The sequence below is a fragment of the Dipodomys ordii genome, unplaced genomic scaffold (genome assembly GCF_000151885.1).
Source record: "Dipodomys ordii isolate 6190 unplaced genomic scaffold, Dord_2.0 Scaffold45, whole genome shotgun sequence".
Lineage (NCBI taxonomy): Eukaryota > Metazoa > Chordata > Mammalia > Rodentia > Heteromyidae > Dipodomys > Dipodomys ordii.
The window spans coordinates 9,078,618-9,095,627 of NW_012267261.1; the positions used below are offsets into that span (position 1 = coordinate 9,078,618).

A 17,010-nucleotide genomic window follows, 5' to 3' on the forward strand; every position below is an offset into this window, starting at 1 on the left:
GGCCAACTATCCCCCTTTCATGGCTGATCTCTACCGTTGTTGCTGTGTCTATAATAATGGGCCTCTACCAAGCCCTGATAGGAAGCTCAGCACAGCACACAGGGAGTAAGCTATGTCCTGAAATTTGAGATGAGGATCCTGGAAAACTGAGCAGTTCACAGTCACCTGACAGGTTCCCTGGTGCGTTGCTCCATAACAGCCTTAGATTGGCAGTCTCTGAGTCATGACAGCTGTTGTCACATTTGTTGACTTTCTGGAGTTTATTGACTTTGTGGTTTGTGAAAGACGAGTACACAGAAAAAAAGGTGTTCCTGCTGGAGCTGAGACCTCAGCAGTCAAGATCCACAGAGACATGGAAGAATCCACACACTGCCTGTCCCATGAGCCTTACTGGGTGACCCTCACTCTCTTCTTTTTCTTCAGTATTGAAGTTTGAACTCAGAGTCTTAGACTAGTGAGGCAGACACTCTACCACTTGAGTTATGCCTTCAGTCCTTTTTACTTTGGCTTATTTTTAGCTGGGGTGTTGTGTTGATGCCCCAGCTGGTCTGCACTGGCATCACACTAATTGCATTTCCCACGTGGCTGGGATGACAGGTGCACGCCACCATGCTGAGCTCTCATTGGTTAAACCCCATTAACTTTTTTACAAGGCTAGCCTTGAACCAAGATCCTCTCATTCTCCCAAGAGTCATTAGGTATGAGCCACTGTGCCTGGCCATTTTGGGTTTTGTTTATTGAGATTACATCCTGCTATGGAGCTCAGGCTTGCCTCAAACTCCTGGTCTTGCCATAGCCTCATTGAGTGTTGGAATTATCATACTATCACAGCCAGCTCCAGTTATTTCTTTCTTTTTTTTTGGGGGGGGGTCCGGTCATGAGGCCTGAACTCTGGGCCTGGGCATTGTCCCTCAGCTCTTCAGCTCAAGGTTAGCGCTCTACCACTTGAGCCACAGCACCACTTCCAGCTTTTTTCTTTTTGCTTATGTGGTGCTGAAGAATTGAACCCAGGGCCTCAGGCACGCAAGGCAAGCGCTCTACCACTGAGCCACCTTCTCAGCCCCCAATGTATCTTTTAAAATTAAGAAATTTTTAATTGAAGCCAGATGCTTGTGGCTCATGCCTGTAAGCTTAGCTAGTCAGTAGGCTGAGATCTGAGGATCTCAGTTTGAAGCCAGCCCAGGCAGACAAATCCAAAAGCCCTTTTTCTCCAATTAACCAGCTATAAGTGGTTATAGAGTTCCAGCCTTGAGTGAGAAAGCTAAAGAGCAGTGAGTGGCCTTAAGTTCAAGCCCTAGTTACACAGAAATTTTTTTTGGGGGGGGTGTCGGTTGTGGGGCTTGAACTCTGGGCCTGGGCACTGTCCCTCAGCTCTTCAGCTCAAGGCTAGTGCTCTACCACATGAGCTACAGTGCCACTTCCAGTTTTCTGGTGGTTTAATTAGAAATTAAGGTCTCGTGGACTTTCCTGCCTGGGCTGGCTTTGAACCGAGATCCTCAGATCTCAGCCTCCTGAGTAGCTAGGATTACAGGTGTGAGCTACCAGCACTCAGCTACACACAGAAGTTTTAACTGACAATAAAGTTTGTACATATTTATGGGGTACAGTATGCTAATTGGATACATGTATACAATATGTGATGATCATGTCAGGTTATTAGCATCTCCTTAAACATCTGTCATCTCTGGGGGATCTTTGAGCTCCTCTCTTGGAGTTATTTTGGAATGGATAATAAATTATCGTAAACACTAGTCATTCTAGTGCTGTAAACCACTAGGACTGGTTACTTCTCCCTAACTGTATGTTGGTACCCATTATTCAATTTCCCTCAGTCCCATTTTCCTTCCAAGCTTTTAGTGACCACTTTCTTGATCTGAGTATGTGGTGGGAGAGAAGAGCTGGTAGGATTCTCTCTTTTTCTTTCTCTCTTTCTCTTTCTGGGATTTTATCTCAGGGCCACAAGCTTGTTTGGTTGGTACTTTACCATATAAGCCACACCTCCAATGCACCTTTTTGCTCTTTAACTGGGATGGAGTCCCATGGACTTACCTGCCCTGAGGTTGGCTTTAAACTGTGATCCTCCAGGTCTCTGACTCCTGAGTAGCATCCTTTTGTTTTAATCAAGTATAGTTGTTCCCAGCTTTGGCCCTTGGTCATGAGTACATCTTTGTCCTCAGCACAAAGGAGCCATGCTCCTGTGTCCCGTTACTCTTGATTTTTCTTTTCTTTTCTTTTCCTGTGTTGATAGGTAACACAGTCTCCAGTTCCAGACTCACTGCATATATAGTGACTCTGAGTTGGGTGCTTCCCATTCCCACCCACCCTGCCCAGCTAGGAATCATTCGTCACAGTTCTAGGGGACTGGAAGAATCTACTGGTGCCTAAATTTAGATTAAGTTCACAGCATGAATTGCTACTAGTCTTGTTTATGATCATTCTAGTTTTCACACACGCTTTTCATCTTTTTAGTAAAAGGTTTCCATTTCAGTGTTTATAAATACTTTATTTTCCAACTGAAAAAAATGAATGAGCATCTGATTCTCAAAAATTATCCAATGATGTTTTAAAATCCTAGGGTCCTGGAAAAGAAAGAGGTATAGAAATCAGAGTTGGGGCTGGGAAGGTGGCTCAGTGGTAGAGCGCTTGCCTTGCATGCATGAGGCCCTGGGTTCAATTCCTCAGCACCATATAAGCAAAAAGAAAAAAAGCCAGAAGTGGCACTGTGGCTCAAGTGGTAGAGCGCTAGCCTTGAGCTGAAGAGCTGAGGGACAGCGCCCAGGCCCAGAGTTCAGGCCCCACGAATGGACCCCCCCCCAAAAAAAAGGTCAGTTTTCAGTGTTCAGACAGAAAAACAGATACTATGGTAGTAGCTATTTGTGTGTGTATATGTGTGTGTCTTTGTGTGTATTTGTAACTGTCCTGGGTCTTGAACTTAGGGCGTGGGCTCTGTCCCTGAGCTTTTTTGTTCAAGGCTAGTTTATTGGAGATAAGAGTTTCACAGCCTTCCCTGCCCAGACTGGCTTTGAATGATGATTCTCAGATCTGTCCCCTGAGTAGCTGGGATTAGAGATATGAGCCACTGACACCTGGCTACAGTAGCTACTTTAAGCAGGGACTTGAATATACAGGATGGTTACAGCGGTATTCGAAGGACTGAAGGAGCAAAAAAGCATAGAATAAGGTTCACTGAAGGTTAGCTGTTGCATTGCCCAGAGCATGACCTTATCTTAACTGGGGCCTTCAGTTCCATACCCATTCAATAGTTGCTTCTACCTGCATGTCATTGGCTAGAACCTAATCACATGACAATACCTGCAAAGAGGCTGGGAAATGTAGTCTACCTGAGTGTCCAGAAGGAAAGGGACTGAGTTTGTTGAATTACTAATTCTTATACGTATATAAATCCCTGTTGTGAGGAGAGAACAAGGATCCTATGTGTGTGTTTGTGTGTGTGTATATGTGTGTGTGCCCACATTCATGACCTGGGCACATATATGGCTGCCCTGGCACAATACGCTAGGAGTCTTTTTTTTTTTTTAAGTTGGGTCTCCTACCTCTTCCTGTACCACTCCCGAGTCCTTCTCTTTCCCTCCCCTGACCCCCCAATGGCCACCTAGCTGACTTCCTTGTGCTCTGTTTGCAGGGGGCCCTAGCCCAGCCCCAGCCCTGGTGGAAGATCCAGCTATTCGTGTGGGAGCCAGTGCTGTTCGGAACCTGGGATGGTGTGTTCACATCCTGCATGATCAACATTTTTGGGGTTGTCCTTTTCTTGAGGACTGGCTGGCTGGTGGTGAGTGACGAGCTGGTGGCTCTGGAGCCTCCGGTGGGCCACAGGCATGGAAAGCTGCCATGCTTGGCATTCCACATGCAGGCAACAGATTCCTGGAACACAGATGCTCCTGAAATGAGAAACAGGATGCAATGCAGGGCCTAGCTAGTATTGATTTTTAGATGAGAATCCTGTGAACTGCAAACTCCCAGCTTCAGACAGAAGCCTCTCTATGGATTTAACTCCAGGAAGTCAGGGCACATCATAGGTGGGACTAGAGCTAGGTGAAGAGACTTAAAGAGAGGGGTAGCGGTGTTACCTCTAACTTGTGTCCTCTCTGCCTCTCCTGGTGTTCTTCATATCATGACCTGTGTGGCATCCTATACCAGCTCCTCAGCCAGATGGCACTGTGTGGCATGGTGCAGGGAAATGCTTGGTCAGAGCTGTAGATACCCTACCTCTTAGAGACTGATTGTCTAGGGTTGGTTGCCTGGTACTGCACAAGATTCTGGAGATCAGCTTGTCTTTGCATGCGGAATAAAGGATCTCCTTTACACATCAGGCAAAAGTATCCTGGGGCCTCCCATACAGCCTGCCCTGAGCAGGCTCTCAGCTCCTCTCATGGTGACTTTTCTCACTTGAGACTTCAGTAGACAAAACAGGCTGCCTAGAACAAAAGGAGAAGCAGTCAAGAATTTAACGCTGGTGAACACTTACTGTGCACCAGACAATGCCAGTGGGATTGGCCAGCCCCTCCCTTGGAGGCAGATTCACATCAGGAGAGGTCTTAGAGCATCATTCAATCCCTGGGAAGCAGAGTAAGCTCTGAGTGCTATGACCATCCAGGAATGCTTCCTGGAAGAGGTGCACTTGTGAAAGGCCTCAGAGAGGGAGTGGCACTGGATGGGTAAGAGGAGAGAAGGTCATGCAAGGGATAGAAGGCATTACTAGTTAGCTTTCTCCTTCTTCTGAGACACACAGAACCAATGTCACAGGCAATATTCTGGATTAGGGAAGTCTTGAGTCTGAAGGTGGAAAACTCAGGTAGAATTTTTCTATGTTACAGCCTAGAGACAGCATTTACTCTTTGTAAAACAGAAGTCTTTGCTCTTAAGACATTCATCTGATTGGATGAGGTAGATAGGAATTGTGGAGGATAATCTCCTGTTTAAAGTTACCTGATTAATCATATCTAAAGAATATCCTTACAAGGGCTGGGAATATGGCTTAGTGGTACAATACTTGCCTAGCATGCATGAAGCTCTGGGTTTGATGCCTCAGTACCACATAAACAGAAAAAGGCAGAAGTGGTGCTGTGGCTCAAGTGGTAGAGCGCTAGGCTTGAGCAAAAGAAGCTCAGGGACAGTGTCCAGGCCCTGAGATCAAGCCCCAGGACCGGCACACACACACACAAAAGAATATCTTTATAAGACAGATGTGGTTGGGCTGGGAAGGTGGCTCAGTGGTAGAGCAAGCTTTAAAAAAAAGATAGATGTAGTTGTACACCCCATAAACCCAGAATTTAGATGCCTTAGGCAAGATGATCTAGAGTTCCAGGACAGCCTGAGTTATGTAGTAAATGCTTGTCACCAGCCAATCAAATCAGTAAAAATACCTTTATAGTAACATCTAAGCCATGATTTTACCAAACTACTGGTTACTATGGTCTAGGCAAGTTAATACATAATACTAACTGTCTCATGGGCACATTCCAGGGCATTAAAGCTCCATTGTGGAGGGATGGACAGTGTTCTTATAGCAGCTGCAGGAGACCAGAGATTCTTCAGCTCATTCTCCATACCCCAGCCCTTAGCTTAGGGTCTAGTCTTAGCCATAAACTGGTTGAGGCTGAAATTTTTGTGATTAATGGATGGAACCCATAGATTGGGATCAAGAAACTTTCTGGTAGTTCATGCTGGGAATTCCTGGCCCTTACAACCCTTCTCTCAGATACAAAGGGCCCTTAGACTTATAAAAAACAAAAAGGGCCTGGTGTCAATGACTCATGCCTGTAACCTACCTACTCAAGAGGCAGAGACCTGAGGATTGGGGTTCAGTGTCATCCCAGGCAGGAAAATTTGTGAGACTTGTATTTCCAATTAATCACTAAAAAGCAGGAAATAGAGCTGTGGCTCAAGAAGTAGATTACTGGCTTTGAGTTTTTTTTTTTTAAAGCTTAGTGACAGAACCCAGTTCCTAAGTTAAGCTCTAGGACTGGCACAAAACCAAACCAAAACAATAACAACAAAACCACACAAAGGCTCTAACTCAGTCCCCCTCATCATGGCAGGTAGTGTCAGGCTTCTGTCACCTATGCTGTTTTTCTCCTTCCTTGGAACCACTTTACTGCCAAGCTTGTACCCAAGGGAGACCCATCAACCTGACCTCTGAGGCAGAGGAGATCTGGCCAGTGATGGCATGGACGTTTCAGGTTCTGCCCTGTTTAGAGATGCATATGGAAATGCAAGAGGAAAGACAGTAGCTCTCTACAGTTTATTATTATTATTATTTTAGAAATGGCTATCAGAAGTATTAGTTATTTTGGGGGGGGTCAGGTCATGGGGCCTGAACTCTGGGCCTGGGCGCGGTCCCTCAGCTCTTCAGCTCAGGCTAGCGCTCTACACTTGAGCCACAGCTTTTTTCTTTTTGCTTATGTGGTGCTGAGGAATCGAACCCAGGGCCTCAGGCATGCAAGGCAAGCGCTCTACCACTGAGCCACCTTCCCAGCCCCAGAAGTATTAGTTCTGTCCCTAATCTATTAACTGTCTGTTGTTGCATAACGAATTACTTCAACACTTAGCAGCTGAAAGCAACAAATTTGTATTTCTTTGACAGTATCCATGGTCCCGGAATCCATGTGTTCAAGGACTGTCCCGAGGCTGCAGTCAAGCATTCAGTAAGGGCTGCAGTCTCAACTGTGCAGTCTCTGGTGAAGAGCCTATAGCCAAGACCACAGAAGCAGTGATTGGCAGGTCTTGGTCCTCATCTATAGGGTTGCCTCATTACAAGGAAGCAGACTTGCACCAGGGTGAGAGAGAGGATGAGAGCATGCACCTGCTGTGTATAGAAGCCTCAGTCTTGTTAATACCTTGGCAGTCCATCACTTCTGCAATACTAGTTATTAAAAGCAGATCACTTACATGGCTAAAACAAGAAACACAAAATGAAAGTATGGGCATGTGTAATACTATACTTAAAAAATTATTCACCTTTTGGAGATATAGATCAAGTGATAGAGTGCCTGTCTAGCAAACACAGGGTCCTCAGAGCCACCAGAATTACCAAAACAAACAAACAAAAACCTTTTAAGCTAGACTGTTTTTGGTAGCTTATAAATTGTACTAATATTTGCCTTCTCTGTGGGATTTTGTGTGTGTGTGTGTGTGTGTGTGTGTGTACGTGTGTACGTGTGCGCCCATGTGTGCATGTGCGCATGCATGTGCACATAGCAGCCAGTACTGAGGCTTGAAGTCAGGGCTTAGGTATTATCCCTTAGCTGTTTTTGCTCAAGGTCAGCACTCTACCACTTGAGCCACAGCTCCACTTCTGGCTTTTTGTGGCTCTGAACTAAAATCTTCAGATCTCAGCCTCCTGAGTTACAAGTGTGAGCCACCAGTGCCTGTCTTCTATGGGAAATTATTTCTCAAATAATTTCTTAAAAGTCTTAAGAAGGAAAGACAATGATAGTGTCCCATTGCCAGAGTTAATAAGGTGTATGGCTTCTGGTTACAGGATGCCCTACCTATGGCAGTCATAGCTAATTTGATGTGGTTTCCTTGCTATTAGATGTCTCTATTGTGGTGAACTGACCTGAGACCTTTCTATTTAGAAACCCTAAGGTCTTCTGTCACCAGGGATCATCATACATTTTGCTCACTTTACCTACTTATGGATCATGAGTGTTCTGCTATAGTAATTGAAGTGGGGAAAAGAAAAACTGGGAGAATGTTCTTCAGTTGGGAAGAAGACAGAAGTGAGTCTGAAGTACCAAAGGGTTGGTCATATGCCACTTACTTTGTCTTTAGGGATTGATGACAGTCTGCCCCTTTCATTTTCATAGATTTTTAAGTGTTCATGCGACCTTAAAGTCTTAATTTCAGGAAAACAACCTTTGATGCATAAAAATATGCCTAAGGACAATCATAGCTTATAGTGACAAAAAATTTGCCATAATAATATAAAATTTTGCCATTGGAATTATAAATCTTTTCAGTTAAAACATTTATGGGAGTGTATGTGAACTTTGAATGTCTTGAGATAGAAGGTATTAAGCAAATTGGTTTTTCAGCTGATTTCATTAGAACATTGGACTTTAATTCAGCCTTTTAATGTTTGAGCTGTGACAAAAGTGAAGGAAAAAACCCTATTAAGTAAATTGCAACTAATGTGATCATTTGAATGACTAATGGAAGATTTGTATTCTTAAAGTGAGTCACTAGCTACAGGACACACTCAAAGATGAGGGATCCCACAAAGGCGGAAGTTGAGGAGGTGATCATGGGGGCCATCTTCTAGGCTATCTACCCCACCAACACATCCCTTTGCCTTTGAATGATCTCTAATTTTAGCTCTGTCATTAGTTTCATGAAAATAAAGGCAAATGAGAAATCCTCCAACATAAGATAGAGCTTGTAGGGAATGGCATAAAATTAAAATTAGGAGAAATTAGGCCAAAATTATTTTTTAAATTGAAAATACTAACTCTAAAGAATAATGCAGAGACTACTTACATCTCTAAAAAAGGGTAATGTAGCAGTTATGGTGTGAAAACTTAAAAGATATTGTTATAGCCAGATGCCAGTGACTACATCTATAATCCTAGCTACTCAGGAGACTGAGGATTGAAGTTCAAAGCCAGTCTGAGCAGGAAAGTCTGTGATATTCTTACCTCCAGTTAATTGGCAAAAGCCAGAAGTGGAGCTTTAGTTCAAGTGGTTGAGCACCAGTCTTGAGCAAAAAAGCTAAGGGTCAATACCCAGCCCCTTAGTTCAAGCCCCAGTACTGGCATACACATAAGAAACAATATTCCTATAGAATAATTTTTTATGCATAGGCAATTTACAAACATGAACACAGGAGGAAGAGAAAAGCATTAAATTCTACAAAACCAATAGCACACATGCTCAGATGGCATACGCAAGGGTATCTGTGTTCTGGGGAACCAAGGTTGGGCTGGTGGGTGGAGTGGTGAGGAAACTGGGCATTTTGGTTGGCTCCTGTCAGTTCTTCTGCCTCTGGTTTCACCAACAGTCATTTATTGCTGCCATTCCTAGAACTCCCACTAGTGTGATGGGCCATCATCTGACAGTCACCAGATTTTGTGCACATTCCCACAAGGCCATTGGTACCCCTTCTCTCGAGAAGTCACACATAGCCTTGTGCTCCAGTGTGCCCATCAAGGAGGAGATTGAGTGGGTGGAATATTTGTAAGCCACACAATAACAATTATTAACACTAGTAGTAGCAGCATATGACTTACAGCAAAATAAGAATAGGGCAAATAAGATATATCAAGCACGTGTGTGACAGATGGCAGTCAAAGTACATTCTGTCTCTTCAATCTGTCTAAAATGTAGTATTTCCTGACAACCTGTGAGATAAATATTATCATCATCTCTATTTCCTAGAAGAGGAGAGTGAGCACAGGGCGGTGGAGTCCCCGCAGCCGCTGTTGGAGGTGTTCCCTTGTCTGTTCATTTCAAGGCCACTCTACCCCTGAGTTGGTCCTGCCCATCTTGTCTTCACACACTCTGCCCATAGTACACATTCTACATTGAGAGCTCTACCTCAATGAATGCACATGTCCATTGTTAGACTTATATGTCATCTAGGCTACCCTTCCTTTCTCCTGCCTTCCTTGCTGGGTCAGACAGAGATTTGTGTAGGTAATATGGAGCACGTCTACGTGGTCTCAGCTCCTTTACCACATCCTGACACAGCCTTCAAGTTCTTGTAACACTACATTGTATGTATGTATGTATGTATGCATGTATGCATGTATGTATGTATGTATGTATCTATCTATCTATGTATCTATCTATCTATCTATCTATCTATATCTACCTATCTATTTTTGTACTGGTATTGGAGTTTGAACTCAGGGTTTCATGTTCTCCCCTTGGCTTTTTTACCCAAGACTGGTACTCTACTACTTGAACCACAGCTCCATTTATGGCTTTTTGCTGGGTACTTGGAAATAATAACCTCAAGGACTATTCTGCCTGGGCTGGCTTTGAACTTTTATCCTTACATCTCAGCCTCCTGAGTAGTTAGGATTACTGGTGTGAGCTGAGGTCTCGCAGCTACACTGTATTTCCTTTCTGTTCTTGTCTCCTGCCGTCTCTCCCTCCCTTTCCCCCTTCCTGTTTTTCTGGTGCAGGAGATAGGACCCAGGGCCTCAGACACAGTAGCCAGCACTCTTACCACTGAACTGCACCCCCAGCCCTACATTGTATTTCTATACTGTTTTATTCCCCCAAGAAGTCTGATGTGGTTAAGACCCAGAACACATCAAGCTAAAAACTAAGTGAAAAACTGAGAGTGAGACAGTGCAGGAAAAGAAAGCTTGTTCTCCCCTCCCAGGGCCCAGGGGGTGCTTCCCCCCATCCAGCTCTCTGGTGCAGGCCATCCAAAGCCAGAGGAACATTACAACCCCAGGACTTTTTCCCCCAATGGCCTCTGAGGGGACAGTGGGCAGAAGCAATTCTTCCTCCTGGGTCTACTAGTGAATAAATGAGGTAAAATGCAAATATCCCTGAGTATTTATATAAATCAGCAGGAATTAGTAGGGCTGTGGTAGCAAAATGTTGGGAGTAGAAATAGGGAGAAGAGCAGAATGCTGTTCAGCTATGACTCACAGGCCGTCAGTAGAGCCTGAGCACAGAGCATCCCCAGCCCTAGAGCTGGCTCTGCCCACTCCTCATTCTCTCTCCTACACCCAGCACCCAGCATCTCACCTTCCAGAATGTCCTGACCTTACCCTGATGCAACAGGTGATACTGCATCAGCCAAAAGCTGAGTCCACGTCCTCTCTGGGATTCTGACTTTCCATACTGAAGTGTGTCTGCCTGCATGTGCACGAGTGTGTGTGTGTGTGTGTGTGTGTTCTCTTAGCAAGCATTTAATGAGCACTCAGTATGCAGAGGCTGTGCTCAGCAGAGGAGAATAAAATCTATTCCTGCTGTTAGAGGGCTCACAGCCTAGAGGGGCTAATCTAGAAAGAAACTTGGTACAGCAAGAATTGTGATAAGTACTAAGCCCTGGGTACTGGAGGAACCCACAGGAGGGGTGACAGGAACAGTCCTGGGGGAGGAAACCCTAACCCCTAAGCTTTTAAGGATGTGCCTATAATCCTAGCTCCTCAAGGAGGCTGGGATCTGAGGATTGCAGCCCGGCAAGAAAGTCTTTGTGAGGTTTTTATCTCCAATTAAGGACTCTAAAACCAGAAGTGGAACTGTGACTCTTAAGTGGTAGGGCCCTGAGTTCAAGCCCCACATACCAACACACAAAGAATGCACTGGAGTTCACAAGTGGACTTTCCATCTAGATGCGCAGGAAAGGCATTTCAGGCAGGGAGACCAAGTGAGTAGGAGGGCAGCAAGGAAAGAGCCTGTCCCTGCATGCCAGGCCTTGATGGATAGATTAAAAGGTGCTCCATGAGTAACTGAAGTGGCTCTGACTTTCTGGCATAGGCACTGGGAAGTCACTGGAGAGCTGGAAGGGTGGTGTGTGTTCCATTCATGTAGAATTTCTCACAGGCCATAGCCTATGGCACTTACTGTGTCCTTTTCTGGTAGTCCCTGGGTGGATTCAGGGTGGGGAGGGTGGCCAGGGCTCCCAGTGGGGTCCACTCTGGCCAGCTGCTTCTAACCCTGGATCATGATCTTTGCTGTTCCACTGCAGGGAAACACAGGTGTGCTCCTGGGCATGCTGCTGGTGTCTTCTGTCATCCTCGTGGCCCTCGTCACTGTGCTGTCTGGCATCGGCCTCACGCAGCATGGCGGCGTGGGCAGTGGCGGCGTCTATTCCATGATCTCCTCTGTTCTCGGCGGGCAGATGGGAGGCACCATTGGGCTGCTCTATGTGTTTGGACAGGTGAGCCCACAGCACCTGTTGCTGTACCCCCGGCCTCTCTTCCCTTTCCTCCTTTCCTGGTTCAAGGTATGATGGCCTCACTATAAAGATGAGTGGGGAAGCAAGCAGAGCCAAGCCACAGCCCTGAGCCCTTCGCCAAAACAACTGTGCTCCACTTGGCCTGCCTCAGGGATCCCTGAGGTGACCAGCTCCATTCCTGCTGTCTTTCTAGAGCCCAGGTAGCAGCCAACTGGCCTGGGCCACAGTGCCCCATGCCCTGAGAGGAGGGCATTGTCCCTGTGTCCAAGGACTGTCCGGGAAGTAGGCCTTGCCCACCAGAGCTAACACACACACCTGAGGGCTTACAGTGGGGCTTGGTAGCGAGGCCAAAAGTCCTTGTGTGTGGCATGTGCGCCAGTCCTGGGGCTTGAACTCAGGGCCTAGGCACTATCCCTGAGCTTTGCTTGCTCAAGGCTAGTGCTCTACCACTGGAACCACAGCTCTGCTTCTGGCTTTTAGGTGGTTAATTGGAGATAAGAGTCTCATGGACCTGCCCAGACTGGCTTTGAACCTCAACCCTGAGATCTCAGCCTTCTGATTATAGGTGGGAGCCTCTGGTGCCCGACTTCATCACCCTTAACTAGAGCTTTCCTGGGGCTGGAGATGGAGCTCCATGAGAGAGTTTGCCTTACATGCTCTGAGGCCTGGGTCCATCCCCAGTACTACAAGAAAACAAAAGCACCTGCCTTATTTTGGAGAAAGATCTTTAAGTACATCCCTAATCTAAGGACCTGAAACCTACATCATATTTTGGGGCCCCAAAAGTTCTGATTCTGGAGCCAGGTGTAAGTGTCAAATGCTTTTAATCTCAGCACTTGGGAGTTCAAGGCAGAAGGATCTCCAATTCAAGCCAGCCTAGGCCTTCACAGCAACAAAAAACCTACCCAGCAAATAAATAAAAATTTCAGGTGAAAAGATGTGCCCCACACTTTCATTTCTATTTCCAAATATTAGATATTTAAGATATTAATAATAATCTACAAATAAATGGGAAATCTGGTTTCCTGCAAGCTCCCTTCTCTGGCTTTGGGCTCCCTGTTTTGCTTTTTTGTTTTATTCTTATTTTTATTGAAAAGGTGATAGGCAGGGGGTTAAAGTTATGTAAGTAAGGTAATAAGTACATTTGTTTTTAACCATTATTACCCCATCCCTCATTTTCTCCCACTTACCCCTCCCTATTCCCCTACCCCTCGAGTTGTAAGGCTCATATCCAACATAGTGCCGAGTGAGTATCCGTGTTGCATTGGTTCATCCTTTGTCCTGTTGTTTCTGTGATTCCCTTTCCCTTCCACAGATTGGATAAACTTATATACAAGACAAAGGCTACAGAAAACTAAAACAGAAAAAATGAAATAACTGCATACAGGACATAATAAGAGTCTCTTGTTTCCAATTCTTGGAGTTCATGTTGATAAACTTCATTATATATGGCTTTGTGCGCTAAGCAATTGGGTTGTTGGGATCCCCTCTTAAGAATATCAGTGACATTTCTAGTTCTTAAAAATGAAGGAAATCATGCAAGCTCTTTTCTTTGGGTCTGGCTTACTTCACTTAATAGAATTTTTTCCAAGTCTTTCCATTTCCTTACAAATAGCCTCTTCAACGAATGGTGTTGGCAGAATTGGCTAAGCACGTATAGAAAACTAAAGTTAAATCCTTACATACTACCCTGCACCAGAATCAACTCCAAATGGATCAAAGACCTTGAGGTAAAAGCAGATGCCTTGAAATTATTACAAGAAGAAATTGGAGAAACACTAGGGCTCCTTGGCACAGGTAGAAACTTTCTTAATTAAGACCCAGAAACACAACAATTTCCCATGTGTTTTTATTTAGACTTAGATTTTGTTTGTGAAGATGGCAGGCAGAGCAGCCCAAAGGCTTCTCCTGCCTCTTGAGCATCCCTTCCTCTTCCTCCATGAGTTTTTCTTCTCGCTACCACTGACAGCTTTCAGTTGGATGTGGCAAGCATTCTCCCCTCCAAGATACAGCCAGGCAGCCAAGTGCAGGTGGCTCACACCTGTAATCCTAGCTACTCAGGAGGCTGAGATCTGAAGATGATGACTCAAAGCCTGTTTGGGCAGGAAAGCCTGTGAGACTTATTTCCCATTAACAATCAGAAGTGATAGATTGCCAGCCTGAATGAAAAAGCTAAAAGACCATGCCCAAGCCCCCAAGTTCAAGCCCCAGTACTCACCACCCACCCCCCTCCACATGCTTACTCCCTCTGAAACAGCCAAGCAGAAACTGGGGCTGAAGGAAGATGCAGTGGGAAGGGCAGGTTCAACCCTTCCCTGTTTCCCAAGTGCCTGCTGTGTGTGTTTTGGGTGCACAGGTTTTGCCCACAGGCTCCTGATGCTTCTCTGTCTTGCCCACGTTTTCCACTTGGATTGGTGGGCAGTGTGTTGCAGGAGCCATGTACATCACCGGCTTTGCTGAATCCATCTCTGACCTGCTGGGTCTCAGAAATATCGGGGCAGTGCAAGGAATTTCAGTTGCAGTACTTCTGGCCTTGCTGGGGATCAACCTAGCAGGTGTCAAATGGATAATCCGCCTCCAGCTACTGCTGCTGTTCCTGCTGGCTGTGTCCACACTGGACTTTGTAGTGGGCTCTTTCACACACCTGGACCCAAGTAAGCCTTTTGAAGTTCAGTATATGACCTATGGCCCATAGATCTGCACTAGTTTCTAATATTTAAAGGAGTGGATTGGCAGAGTTCCCTCCCCTGACCTACTATTCAGGTGGGCCATTCCTGATCAGGTGAGTGTGATGACTCACTGTGGCTTTAAGGACCCAAAGCTCTCTGCACCCCTACATTTCCACCCTGGACATTTCCATACTTCTTTTGCTTGTCTTTCCATTTAAAATACAACCCAGAGACTGGAGATGTATTTCAATAGGGTAGAGCCCTTGCCTAGCATGCAGAAAGCCTGAAGTTCAGTCCTAGTACTGCAAAAATAATAAAGTAACTTCTTTTCTAATTCTTGTTTCCCTGCCCCATCCTCTTCCTTCTTAAAAAACTTAAACTTGTAATTCTAGTTACTTGGGAAGCTCCATCAAAGGATCATAGTTTGAAACCAGCTTGGATTCTTGACAAATTCTTATCTTCAATTAATCAGCAAGAAGCTAAGCTGGAGGTATGGCTCAAGTGGTAGAACACCAGCAGTGAGCAAAACTGAGTGAGCATGTTGATTCTGGTACCAGCACAAATACAATAATAAGAATACTAGCAAAATTAATAAATACTATAAAGCCCAGAAATTTTATGTAAAACAGTCGCCTCCTAAAAAGATGAGATACATCCGTGACTAGGAGACTAGGAAAAAATATGAGGTCAGAGAAGAAAAATAGACTTTCTGTTTGGGTGGGGTGGATTTGATATAAATATAGCAAATGTTGAGTGTATTTTGATTACTTATATTTATAATTTTCTGTACTCAATTATTTCTCAAAAAGAAAATATAAATCATGTGACAAGGCTTTAAGGATAAAAGACACCATCTGGTTTTTTACTTTATTGTGTCTGTGTAATGGAACCATCACCATCCACTAGAGCCTGGTATCCTTGGGTAGGCCAGGTCAACCCTCCATCCTTCCACTCTGTGTGAGCACCTCTCACCAAAATTGTCGCAGTTTTGTAGCTTTCTGGTTTGTCATCCAAGGCGTCTTTGCATCTCTCCTGAGGCCAGAGCTGTTTCTAGGATGTTGTGGAAAAGAGAAAACTGCCTGATGGTTCCCATTTCAGGAACTCTGTCTTGATATGGCAGTGGTGAGTGGGCATCAGCACTAGAATACAGACCAGGAAAGGGAGATGGGGCTGGCAGCTGTGTTTAAGAAAATCCGCTTCCTGGGCAGCCATGATGTACGTGGTGTTGCATGACTTATCTTACTGCACTCTTACCATCACTGCTTGAGATAAGAGCAATTTGCCCACTTTACAGATGAAGAAACAGAGACTCAAAGATGCTATCATTTGTGAAAATTTGTAGCAGAACTGAGATTTGTAACTAATGTTTGACTTAACAGTTGAGCAGCTGAGCTATTTCCCAAAGTGGGAAGTAGGCCTGGTTTATTTTTCGGTGAGTCTTTTTGTAATAGCAACTCTGCTTCTCCACTTCCAGGATGCCTCGGATATGTGCTCTGAGCACTTGGTGTGTATGTTGGTATTGACAAATTGAACTCAGGGCCTCATATTCTCACTCACCCTTTTTACTAACAGCAGACATTGCTGATTGAACCATGCCTCCAGCTCAGCATTTTACTAGTTAATTGGAGATGGTATCTTTCAGACTTTTCTGCTCAAGTTGGCTTTGAATTATGGTCTTGCAGGACTCAGCCTCCTAAGTAGGTAGGATTACATGTGTGAACCACCAGCACCTGGATTTGCACACTCTTGTCGATAATAATCATGTTGGTTGCAGACAGTCAGAAGTCAGTTGATACACACTAATCTGGCTGCTTTCTTATATGTCATAATTATTTTGTTGGAAAATTGTGATTGCTCTGAATTCCCTGAATGTCCTCTACCCTCTGGCATTCCAGATCTGCACCAACAGTCCCCTGACTGTGACATGATCATATACTTAAAGCAAAGTCTTGTACTGAAGGCATCTCCAAGACCCCTCCAGCTCTAAGGGCCATGGTATATCTACATGGATTCCATGTAGGGTTCTAGCTCTTTGAAGCATTTCCATTGGAGAGAAAGGGTGGGATGTGTGTGCATGCCAGCCCTGGGCCTTAGATTTAGGGCCTGGGCACTGTCACTGAGCTTTTGTGCTCAAGATTAGTGCTCTACCACTTGAACCATAGCTCTATTTCTGCATTTTTTTTTGTAGTTCATTGGAGATAAGAGTCTTATGGACTTTCCTGCCTAAGCTGGCTTTGAACTCAGATCTAAGCCACATGAGTAGCTAGATTTACAAGCATTGAGCTACTGGAAGCTGGCTGAAAGGATTTTTTTTTGTTTTTGTTTTTGTTTTTTTAACCTGGTCTTGTACCATCCTGCAGAGACCCTATACTAAGTGAGACTTACCGGTTTTGGGCTGCCAAGACTGCCAAGCAATCAGTGAAGGGGAAACAGAGTCTTTTCTAGTCCTCAATTCCTGGG

At 44.9% G+C, this 17,010-nt stretch overlaps 1 protein-coding gene across 1 annotated transcript in view; it reads left to right on the forward strand.

The window, feature by feature from the left end:
• The first annotated feature begins 223 nt into the window (after positions 1-223).
• The window catches only part of Slc12a8 (solute carrier family 12, member 8), a 102,054-nt gene continuing 85,267 nt past the window's right edge, over positions 224-17,010 (forward strand). Inside the window, exons 1-4 of the mRNA XM_013019321.1 lie at positions 224-394; positions 3,644-3,790; positions 11,672-11,863; positions 14,304-14,535. Coding sequence (XP_012874775.1) covers positions 224-394; positions 3,644-3,790; positions 11,672-11,863; positions 14,304-14,535 — 742 coding nt within the window. The remainder of the gene's footprint in view (positions 395-3,643; positions 3,791-11,671; positions 11,864-14,303; positions 14,536-17,010) is intronic.